Raw genomic sequence first — 12,718 nt, 5'->3', positions numbered from 1 at the left:
GATCATCTACCTCTTGGGTGATGATATCTTCCCCTTCTTTTTTGGCATGGGCTTGGCCATCCTTAGAGGAAGAGCTTTGCCTCATCTCAACAAACTTCTTGAACATTCTTGCTAAGAGACCTCGAAGGATCATCCCTAGTGGAACATTTAGCTAGAGTCACATAAATCAGGCTCTCATGAGAGGGTGACTTGCATTAGTCATATGAGGAATCACTTAGATCGTCACATATGCGGTATGTGCTACTGAAGGAGAGCACTAACGGACATTGTTTCTCTCTCTCATCATCATCATCATCATTATCATACACATCAGACTCACATGAACTAATCATAAAAATGTGAGACGTAGAAGAGTAAGAAGAAATATCTTCTTCTACTAATTCATAAAGAGTATAAGCTACATCAGAGGGAATCCCACGTCCCTTACCCGAGCATACATTAACGTAAGAATAAAGATAAGATACATCAACAATAACATCCATGCAAAACATGGTTGGAGTGGCCGCAATAACTTTGGCTGATCCTCATCTAAGAGGCTTCTCCAAGTTTTGCTCTAGTATCTCTATCTCTTCGGTCTTACAGCGCGTCTTGAGCTAATCCTTGAAGGGATAATAATCTTCAAGCACATGCCCCAAATACCTATGGTAGGGGTAATAGTTGGGCTCCTTGAACTTCTCCACATCATGGGGCTTATTATGCGGTGGGAGCTGCATGCGCTAATTAATCATTTATTTTATATTATTTTAGTCCCTCCGCAATACGAATGAAAGTCCAGTTACTTTTTTTGTTTTTCCTCTAGAAGAGGAATTCCAAGATGCTCATTGGATGCTCATTGATTGATGAGCATTTTTCTGAGGCAGTCATTTTCGAAAGACTACACTTTTGATTTCTTTTGCTCAAGCGGATGGAGTTCCCATTTCTGGAAAGACAGGAGAGCTTGCTCGGTAGACATGATAGGCTTGTTCTACTCCCTATCAGATGCCGTTAAAGCCAAACTCTTCTCAACTCTCCTCGAAGGAACCAATGAAAGGGGCTTCTTAACTTTGGTCTTATAATAACTTCTAAAACTAAGGCGCCTGCTATATCTTGTAAGCTGGCCACCTTCTCTATCAGAACCTCAAAAGACTTAATCAAAGTCATCTTCAATAACACAAAGTAAGAGCCTTTAATTTTTCCCATGAGAAGTATGATGACATGCTGCTCCCAGAGGAGAGGCTCACATTTCATACTCAAGTTCCACCATCAGATAACGAAATCTAGCATGAGCCTGTTTGACTTATGACAGGTTAGCATTAGATCACGTATGTTGACCTGGTGACGTGCCCCAACGAAGCGCTTAATGAAAGCATCTTCCAACTTGAAGAATCTCCTGAAGGTGCCATAAGGCATATCAATGTACCATTCAAACACATACTCAAACAAGCTGGTCACAAAAGGCAGAGAAGCAATGCATTAGTATTACCACTATTACAATAGAGTGCTCGAAGTCGAGCAATGTACTGTCGGGGGTTACCTTCCATGCCGTACCCTTAAAGTGAGGGAGGATGAATCCTAGAGGGTAAGAAATGTACTCATAATTTTTTAGATAGGTTCTACCCTTCCTTACGATAGCCTTGCACTGTTGGGCTGGTAAAGCAGCTTTAACCTTAGCGTCCACTAAGGCTTGTAGGTGCAAATCAAAAGTGATATTCTCATGTTGAGCAATATCAGAAGAAGTGGCATAAACATGCCTAGTAGGTGCATAAGGTGCAACCGGAGCGGTTGGTCGTGCCTCACCCTGTGTAGGGTGAGAAATTAAGTCAAACTCTACTCTCTCACCTTGCCCGCTATATGGACAACAAGAAGAGCGTAGTCTCACCCTTGTATTGATGTCCTTGATCAACCGTAATGCCATCTTGAGGCTCAACAAGCTCCCGGTAGTCAAGCTCAATGGGATCAAAAGCCTTATTATAATTGTTGGAGCTCTGAGCTCGTGTTGTCACTGTTATGACATGATGGGCAGCAATCTCAAAATCATGCAACTCCTCACACAAGAGTTCATCCTCATCGAGGAGATCCTTTGGCATATCGGAAAGCTCTCCAGATAAGTCTTCCTCAGGATCGATCTCGGGCTCTACCATGTGGTAAACCCAAGGAGACTCCAAGGCACAATCAACTAATGGGAGAAATCCCTTCGCGATTATCTAATAGCCGCAAAAACTGGAACAAAAGTCTAAAGAGTTAAAGTGACTAGAGCCTTTCAGAACCACAATCTCTCGGACAAGATCAAATGATAGTCCTTCCTCAAATACTTATTTTTAAACAAGTAAGGTGAGTGTCGATGGGAGTTTACCCTGGAATTCCCTCGATCAGCAAAAGAAGCATCAATATTGCTTTTATTCAAAGAAGAAGAATAATAAGATAAAATATTTCTCTTTTCATTACTTTTAATAGAATCAGTTATAAAAGGTTCAAATGAAGCTGCTACATTAACACTACTAGTAGATATAAGAACATAATCTGATGTAGTGACATCAAAAGTTGAGTGCAAAAGCAACCGCAAATTGGTCAACCAAAGGTATATGACCGAGCTGACAGATATCAGTCGGCCGATCAAGTCATTTGATGAGGGACAAACAATCGAGTCAGGTGATACCGAACAACCAGTCAAACCGAGTTGAAAATAGTATCCGAGCCGAATGATATTGGTTGACCTATCAAGGCATCCGACGAGGGACATCCGATCTGATCGAACGACACCGAGCGGCTGATCAAGTTAGCCTAAAGCGGGCGATCGGGCCATGGAGCATGCAAAATTAATCATTTTTATGCATATTCAAGAAAAAAAAAAACTATATGCAGACATGTAAATGCACACAATCACATTTCAACGACAAATCGAGACACTTCTAGCAATGTCACATGGGATCTTGTGTGGAGATGAATTCCATAGATACCATCTGTTACACAACATAACAGAGGGGCTACCTCTAATTATTCAACAAAATGCAAAGGAGATTTTTCGCAAAAAAGAAATCTTCACGAGGAATGAAGACTTCCCTCACAGACATAGCCTTCATGATATAACGAATGGGGATCAAAGAAATTTCCTTATTCTCTCGATCAAGGTAGCTTCAGTTCATTCGCAGAGGAATGATGTTCTTGGTTAATTAGGATGATGTGCTATGGTTTAGGGGAAAATATTTCGGATTCATAGGGGAAAAATCAACAAAAAGCTCCCTAACTTTGTGGTTTTCTCTAGTCACAAAATTCTAGCCTTAAATCTCTATCAACTAGACTTAAAGGGCTTGCTAGGAATAAAAATTGCAAGGGATTGAAGACATTACGCATTCATGACAGCTGGAGTAGCATGCTCTCGACTTGCTCCAAGATCCTACTGTGTGAGGATGACGATGGTTTTGCTTCTTCCCTGACGATGGACGAAGCTCTCCTTCACAAGCAGAATTTCAATAAAGCTCTAAAAAAATACTTACAATCCTTTGTTTTTTTCAGCAAATTAGATAAGCGATGAAGAAAACTATGAGGAAGAAGAAGAAAATAGGGAAGACGAAGAGAAAGAAGAAGAAATTTGAAATTTTCACTCAGGAAATCTTCAAAATCCTCATAGTTCTCTCCAAAAGCTCCTTCCCAACTCTATGAGACTAAAAAGTGGTAATCATCCTCTCATGATTTCTCCTCTGCTTAGTCATACCTCTTCTGCATGTTCAATTGGACTGAAGTCGCCTAGCCACTCCTCCAACATAAATACATCTAAAAATGGCATAACCCTTTCATCCTTTGGCCTTCTTTCAGAAATAACAAAAGAACCATATAAAAATATCCTTTATACAATGATTAATGATGGATTTTTGGGGATCAACAACGTGAAATGCGCAAACAAGATGAATTGTCTTGGTCACACCAGGGTTTCGGTTTGGCCACACCACTTCAAAAGTGTTACAATCAAGGTTTAAGCGTGGTCACACCTGAGAGCCGTGTAATTACATCGAACTCTCTGTTTGGCGGTGTGGTCATGCTAGGTTAAAGGCATACAACTTATGATGTTACTTAAACCAAGAGGGGAGCGAACATGCCTATTTCGGGCATGGTCAAGCCAAGGGTAACCATGACCATACCCATTTTGGAAGTGGTCACGCCAAGGATAGGGAGTGGCCCTGTCTATTCTAGGCATGGTCATGTCGGACCCTCGCATTTGAAGTGAAGATCGAAGCATTTTTTTAGCTCGTTTGAATCGTGGGAGGCACTAAATAGATGGAATATGGTCATTAAACATTAAAATGGTCATTAAGTATAACTCATATTTGGATTATTTGTCACTCAACGGTGAACTTTTCCTGGGCAAAGTTGAATCAGTTCTGATCCAGATTTCGTGCTTGAGGCATGCACCAGGAGGTCTGAATGGATGTCTTTGACTATGAGGGACTGAACATAGTCCCATAATATTTGAGTGGACATCCCACACATGTGACATCAAAAGTGATGCCAACATTTGCTGTGAATGGAAAGATTTGATTCAACTGAATTTGGACATAATTTGAATAGGGGCTGTAAAAGCAAGTCAGGGCTTGAGTTGAAGGGGATCTGTGAGATTTTTTAGAGGCTAGAGGCTAGAGTTTGGAAAGTCTTGAGAGTGCTCTGTTGTTCTTCTTAGGAGAATAAAGAGAACATTATCTTCTTATTTTGCAAGAGTGAAGATTCACAAACCAATGAGTAATCATTTTTTATTTTATAAACATGTGGCTTGAAGACTTGTTTTCCATGTATTTTTATTTGATTTTCTCTCTTGATATGAGTAGCTAAAATTTCATTTTTTCGTGCCTCTATGATTCATGGTTAGTTTTCTGATTATATTTTTCTCCACATATTTCTCATGGTATGTTTTGTATGCTTTTAATTTCAACATTTTTGATTAACCCTTTCGCCTTCAATTACTATTAATCTGGCCAGTTAGGATGTTAAAACCTTTTGAGGTATATGGCTTTTGCTCGTTGCGTAGTGGAATGATTGTCTTAACTACAAAATCTTGTTAGAATAGGTATTCTTTAATTAGGTTGTTGCAACCAAGAAAAGGGAATCAGAGAAACACTAGGAAAAGATATATGTTTAAGCAAAATTTAACTTTATGGGTTTTCAATTCTTCTTTTGACCTTGGCATCGACTTAAGAAGAAACATCGCACCTAGTTGAAAACAATCATGTGCAAGAAATAGTTAGAAAAATATAGTTAGGAACTACACATGAATCATAGAGGCACCATCCTTAACATTCTTGAAGAAACCTAAGAATTGTAACTCCCGCTTCATGTTACTTATGTTCTCTGTCAACTCTGTTAGAATTAGGATTTTCCTTTTTTCTGTTTTTCTAATCACACTAAATTAGATTTGATAGCTAGTAAAATGTAGAATCACCCCTGTGGGAATAATACTTGGTACGCTTGCAAACTGTTTTCTAGTTTAGACGTATACTTGCATGAAATAGTGGCTAGCTTTGTAATGATTTTTATGTGATTAGTAGATCTCTCCTTCTCCAATCCCAAAAAAAATCGATGATTTAACTTTTTGGCTAGGATATGTCAAGACATACATTGTTTGTAGACTCACTACGTTGTGTGAATACACTTCTCACAAAAAATGAATCTTTATTAAATGTTGTTGACATCTAGTTTCTAATTTTAATACAACTCATTTAGCAAAACATTATCTTGGAGGTTCTCTATTTCTAGAATATCAACCCAAACTTACCCAAACTCCTAATTTGAATCACGTTTATTCATGTATGTATAAAATAAACTCTGGACTGCTTTATTAATGTTGAAGCAATTAGCATTCAAATGAATATTTTTAAATATATTCCACGGACATAATGTATGATAAGCAGCCTACATGACTCATCATTCTAGATTTCTCATGCAAATATACTATCTGTAGCCTGTCTTTTTGCGAACAATTATTCTAAAGTATTAGTGTCTTCATTTTCAATCATTACTCTTATATATTTTTAAATAAAATTAAATTCTTTCCTTTTTAAAAATACTACATTCTCTACTCCACCAACCTCAGTAGGAAGAAAATTGAAAGCACAATAACTCAATTTTTTTTGTTTTTTCCGTCGACTTAAGTACATCTCCTTTCATTTTATTAATGCTCTAATTGGATCTCAAAAGATGGTGATAACTTGATATTGCTAAAGATTGATTATGAATTTTTATAAGTTTTTTAATCTTCAAATTACCATCAACATCAACCTCATTTCGGATCATGGTTGAACAACCACTCGTGATGATTGATTTATTAAACTTCACTGCTTTATTATGAGCAGGCTGCTTTCTAAAACCAACTTTAGCACATAATTTTTTTTGTTTTTATATTCTTGAAGTTTGATCTATAACTAATATTGTCCTTCCAAACACTAAATCCATTTTGATGTGCATAACTATGATATAAATCATATGTTTCATTCTCATTGTGAAAAATATTACAAAGTCGTTTGTCTATTAGTGGTTCATAAGGTATTGAGTTTGATTTATTACCCATATTCCTTAGCTCTTAAAACTATATATATACATGAAAGATGTAAGGACATGATAAATCAACAAAAGATGAAGCAAAACATGCTTAAAATAACATTATGCTTTATTTCAAACATAAAAAAAGGTGTTTTTTTTAAATATGATGCACATTGAGTTTATTATATTTTCTCTTGCTTTATATCATATTTCCTTCTTTTTATTAATTAGGGATTTTGTGTACTAAAACTAGCTTTTGATTGGTTAAGTGACCTAACCTTGGCCAAGGCAAGAATATTTATTTATTTATTTATTTATTTCTTATTCAAAAAAAGTACAATCTCTTTCATCTCTAGTTAATTAGAGCAAAAATATTTCAAGAAAATTCAAGATAGTGATTAAATTATTGCACTCTAAATCTAAAATAATAATTTTTCTTTTGAATTTCATAAAATATACACTCTCTTGAATCATAGAGACTTTTGAAAAAATAACTTCTAGAGAAAAAGATTAGCATGTCACTATTCAAGGTTTCAGTGGGCGCCTAATAACCAATGTTGCTCAATTTCATAGTTGACTAAAAGCTATTGATGTTCTACTCCCAATGTCAAACATTACACCCATTTGATATGTGGAAGAAAAGAGTGTCTTGAGACAAGCCATACTTGGAAAAGAAGAGAGTCATGAGTTTAGTAATAAGATGATAGTGCTTTAGCAAGAAGAAATAATAATAAGACAAGTCACGTCCCAAATTCGGATGCCCCATCAACGTAGGGCATGATGAAATAAAATAAACTTGTTTTGTATTCTCAAAGAGAAACTTACAAGAAAAAGAAATAGAAAATGTAAATTTTATTAATATTGAAAAGTTCACTAATACAACTAGACTAAAAATAAAAAAACAAACCAAATCAAAACAAAAATAATAACATGGAATAAGTATCTAGACCCAAAAGGAAAATAACTAAAACAAACACTGAGAAAAATATACCAAAATGGGGAAAATAAAATTGAAAAGCTTGCTTCAGTGGAGATGGTGCTATTGATAGTTAAATAAAACCTCACCATAAAAACTTAATTGTTAACGTAATGCAAAAGAGTAGGATAACTTGTAGAGTTGCACTTCCGCATTTAGTTGAGTCCATATTGAAATGGTTGAGAGATGCACCAACATAACCATTATAAGGTACTTTTATCAGTTACCTAGCAAAGTAACCTCACTGAAAATGTTATTGTAGGTCTCAACGTATCTTGTTTAGATATGGTAAGCAAGAAGCTTTGATCAATACAACATGTATTTTGACAAGGTGATTGACCGCTATTTTCTCTATGGTATACCTAGTGATTTGAGAGTTCAAATATTATAATTTTAAAGTATATTTTATAAAATTTAATTACTTACTTTTCCACTCCCTATCACCATTCACCAAGTATTAATGCAGGTGCACACATCGTTCAAGTAATATAGAACTTTCTTTTATCCCGAGTATCGATCCCACAAGGAACCGCGAAAGAAATCACTCCAGGTGAAGTTCTAGCTATAAAGTCATAGTTTGGAGTGTCGATAAAAATGGTTTTACTATCACTACTCCTAAGTTACAATTTTAATCCTATGTTAAAACTTATCTAGGCAATCAATAAGGTAAGGTGAAATTCAAGATTGATAAAAAGTAATTTTCTCTTGTGAATAATTAAGCACGTTGTAGGCTTGAAATTTAAGAGTGTAAATAAAGTAGTGACAAAAGGAGCATACGTTTTTCTATCCTCTCCCGAGTTATATATACGATTAGTTCACTAATTAGTTATTTACTTTTGACAATGATGTCAGTTGGTGCCACATATAGGCTTCCCATCACTGTATGCCCCGCCTGTCACCAACAAAGCTCTAATTTGAACCTCCCAGAATACTTATCTCATTAACTTTGCACAGCTACCTAACTACTACGTTTCATAGTTAAATGATAATGTGAACATTCTCATGTTGATTCGCTACCGCTCACAGTCAAGTCAAGTGGGTCACAACAAGTTTTAACAAATCTTATGAACAGTAAGATATGTAAATTAAGTTTAGGAGAATATTCATCACATATAAAATTAAGATTTATTCTTAAACTTCAACACCCTATACTTACTACCAAATCATCACAAAAGAAAAGCACAAGGTTTCTACTTACAACGTATAATAGATTAAATAGAAGATTTCATAAAACAAAGCAATTTAAACTAAATATGTGATTTAAATGATCACAGGACAATCAAACAAACTTTACTTAGCAAAACAAGTTCACCAAATACGTGTTTACTAGATTACAATGCAATTAAAACATACAATACTTAGCTTTAATTTTTTTGAGATCCTTCCACTAAAGTTATATATTGCTCCTTGCACTTGTTGATACAATCCCTTACAAATGCTCTAAAATTTCCTTACAAATCTCTCTATATTAGTAAAATCATATTCCTAATATGGATTTCCTAAAGTCCTTGGGGAGTTCCAGACCTTGGAACTTCGTCCCCAAGTCCCCAAATGGCAGAAAAACCCTCTTTCCATCACCCCGAACCACTAAATAACTCTCAGAAAAACTGCTCCGGACAGTTATGGCGCCTAAACGTTGCCCTCTCTATCTCCCTAGTGTGGTTTTGGCACCTAGGCGCCAGGAAATGACTCCTAGGAACTTTCTTATTTTCGTCCCCTCATTTTGTGTTGAACTAGCTCAAGCTGAATCCAGCTCTGGAGACATTTGGACATAAATTTGATGTATTATAGATGTTTATAATAAAAGTAATAAATCAATAAATAAATTAAAATAATAAATAATATATATGACTAGGAATAAATTATATATGGCATCAATTTGAAGATTAAGAAAACCTTTTATACTATAAAGAAATTTTAAGATGAAAAAAGGAAAAAATGGATTTCGATATTATGGCCTAATTTTAATCAAATTGAATCATGGCAATTTTTATAAAGATGTCTCAAGCCCGGATGTTGGAGGCTTGCGTTAGGTAGTCGATAACCAGTGTAAAACTTGTCGAAACAAAATCATAACATGAATCCTTTTCAACATTGTGTAAGTGCTAAGCATATCTGAAAGTGACATATTGTATGACTTGGATACAGTGAAAAAGTGTGCAAGGACCACTACACCAGTGTCCGTGTGTAGTGTCAAATAAGCATGAGTTCCCACATTACGGACGGATGAGGGTAAAGAAGTTAGTCCATGAAATTAATGAAACTAATATTACGATAGGAACTTGGAATATAGGTACTCTCCATAGTAAATTAATAGATTTAGTTGATATTATGATGCATATAAATATTAATATCTTATGTATTCAAGAAACTAAATGAGTTGGAGAAAATGCTAAAGAGATTAATTACTTAGGTTTTAAACTTTGGACTTCTGGGAAGAGTCACACTAGAAATGGTGTAAGTGTAATTATATATAAGAATTTGAATATAAGAATTTGAAAGATAATGTTGAATTTGAAAGATAATGTTGTAACAATTAATAGAGTTGGAGAAAGAATTATAATCCTTAAGATTATTATTGATACTAAGATTTTTAATATTATAATTTCTTATGCTCCTCAAGTAGGTTTAGATATAGGGTCTAAAGATAAATTCTAGAATGACTTGGAAGATTTAATACAAATGATAACCCTTGAAGAAACAATTTTTATTGGAGGAGATTTAAATGAGCATGTCGGTACAGTGGTAGAAGATTTCAGAAATATTCATGGTGGCTACATTTCAGAAATATTCATGGTGGGTGACTACGGCTTTGGAGTGAATAATGAAGAAGAGGCAAAGCCATTTGATTTTGTTTTATCGTATGATTTTGTTATTACTAATATTTTATTCAAGAAAAGAGATGAACATCTTATTACTTATAAAAATTGATCTAATAAAACACAAATTGATTAATTACTTATGAGAAGAAGAGATCATCAAGATTGTGAAGATTGTAAGGTCATTCCAAGTGAATATTTAAGTACCCAACATTGATTATTAGTTCTAGATTTTAATATGAAAAGTTGTAAAATAAAGAATATTAGGACTCATCATCGTAGAATTAGATAGGGGAACCTAAAAGACAAATAAAACTATTTTTATGAGAAAAATTCAAGATTTCAAAATTTGAGATGTTCATGAAGAAGCAAATACTATGTGAGATAAAGTAACAAATACTATTAAACAAGTAGCAAAATATGTACTTGGAGAATCAAAAGAAAAAGTTTTTATAAATAATAATAGTTGGTGGTGGAATAATAATGTGAAAGAAAAGATAAAATATTAGAAGATATGTTATAAAAATTGGTTTAAATGTAAAAGCTTAGAGAACTGGGAAAAATATCAAACGGCCCATAGGGAGTCTAAAAGAAAAATTTGTGATGCTAAAAATTCCACCTTTAGTGATCTTTATAACAAATTAGATACTAAGGAGGGTGAAAAATATATGCATGAACTAGCCAAACAAAGAGAAAGGAAAAGTAAAGATTTAACTCAAGTAAAGTGTATTAAAGATTAAAATAAAAAAAAAAATGTTTTTCTTAGAAAAAGATTCAACATAAGTGGGTAAGTTATTTTGATAAACTTTTTAATGAAATTTCTGAAAATACGATGGACCTTAGTGATCTTAATATCCTTAATAATAATAAAACGTTTCATTTTTACTGTCGCATTAGTAAAAAAGAAGTTGAGGAGGCTTTAAAGAAAACTAAGGGTGGAAAGTCTGTAAAACCTGATGATATCCCAATTGAAGTCTGAAAATTTTTAAGAGATTTGGAAGTTTCTTGGTTTACTAAGCTCTTTAATATTATTTTAAAAACTAAAAAGATGCCTAAGCGGTAGAGGAAGAGTATTTTGGTCCTCATTTTTAAGAATGAAGGGGATGCACAAGAGCGTGCAAATTATAGAGGAATTAAGTTGATGCGCCATACTTTAAAATTATGGTAAAGGGTAATTAAAGATAGGTTAAGACGTATTACAAAGATTTCTCATAATTAATTTGGATTTATGTCGGGTAGGTCTACTATGGAAGCTATAAATTTATTGAGAGGTTTGATGGAGAAGTTCAGAGATAATAAGGAGGATCTACATTTGATTTTTATTGATTTAGAAAAAGCTTACAATAAGGTTCCACGACATAACCTTTGGTGGGTTCTTGAGAAGAAAGGTGTTGATATGCCTTATATCCAAGTCATTAAAGATATGAATACTAGAGTTGTTACTTGACCAATTATTTTTCTATTTCTGTTGGATTACATCATGGAATATAATAAATTTAAAATACAATACAAATTTTCATAAATATAATTTTGACAGTATTTACACATTAGTGGAATATAATAAATATAAATTTAAACATTAGATATGCAAATAAAAATTGTGTGTGAGATCCATGTAATTTGTAAATCCCCCCATTAAATAATTTTCAAAATCGTTCTTTCCAAAGAATCAAATGGTGTCCATCGACTCACTAGCCATGGAAAAAGATGGGACAATGGCCAAAGGGCAACAACATAGTGACGAATATCAGCCATAATAAAAAAAACACCCTGCCAAATTTCCAAAATCGAAGTGGTGAAAAGGAACGCAGCGGAAACAAAGCATTTGCTTTGTCCACACACTCTTCGATCCAATGCTCCACTACAATCTCACCTTTTACCCCTTCCCTCTGCCATCCCCTCCTCCATCTTCCTCCTCCATGTTTCCGCCGGCCAGCCTTCTTCCTTCTCAGGTAAACACTTAACAAAAAACTGCTAAAAATTCCTTTTTACGGTGGAAAACAGGGGAAAGTTGGAGTATTTTCCCCATTTCGATTCACAGCTAGTTGAAAACATTCCGTCTTCTTGCTACAGGAGGAATTAATGGTCGACGAACTCCTTGACCTCAGGGGGATGCCTGAACAAGAAAACAAGGTGGAGGAAAAAGAAGAAGATACAAAAAAAGCGTCTTTTATCCCATTGGAGAAGAACGAATCTGTTCTTCTCTCCGAAATCAGGCTACCTGTGAGTTGTGTCACTGCTTTCTGATACTAAATGAGCGATTTTTCTTTTTTCTTTTCCCCTCCGCTAACTATTCTATGCAGGAAGAGAACGAAGCAACAAACCTCGAGTGGCTCTCCCGTTTCGTCCACGACTGCAACTCGCCGGAATCACCAGCTTCGCCGCCAGTAACGGCTGGGCCCGGCGCCAGCACTACAGT

The 12,718-nt window shown here is 34.9% G+C and overlaps 1 protein-coding gene across 1 annotated transcript; it reads left to right on the top strand.

The window, feature by feature from the left end:
• Positions 1-11,933: 11,933 nt before the first annotated feature.
• On the top strand, positions 11,934-12,697 carry LOC110026522 (the record flags this gene model as incomplete). Its single annotated transcript, XM_020727487.1, is given in 3 exon segments — positions 11,934-12,251; positions 12,373-12,522; positions 12,603-12,697. Coding segments are annotated over 3 exon segments (344 nt in total), but the record flags the coding sequence as incomplete, so codon positions are not given.
• Between the last annotated feature and the right edge of the window lie 21 nt (positions 12,698-12,718).

Source organism: Phalaenopsis equestris, unplaced genomic scaffold (assembly GCF_001263595.1).
Source record: "Phalaenopsis equestris unplaced genomic scaffold, ASM126359v1 Scaffold000374, whole genome shotgun sequence".
NCBI lineage: Eukaryota > Viridiplantae > Streptophyta > Magnoliopsida > Asparagales > Orchidaceae > Phalaenopsis > Phalaenopsis equestris.
The sequence above is the reverse complement of the archived record's forward strand: the minus strand, read 5'-3'. Positions and strand labels throughout refer to the sequence as shown.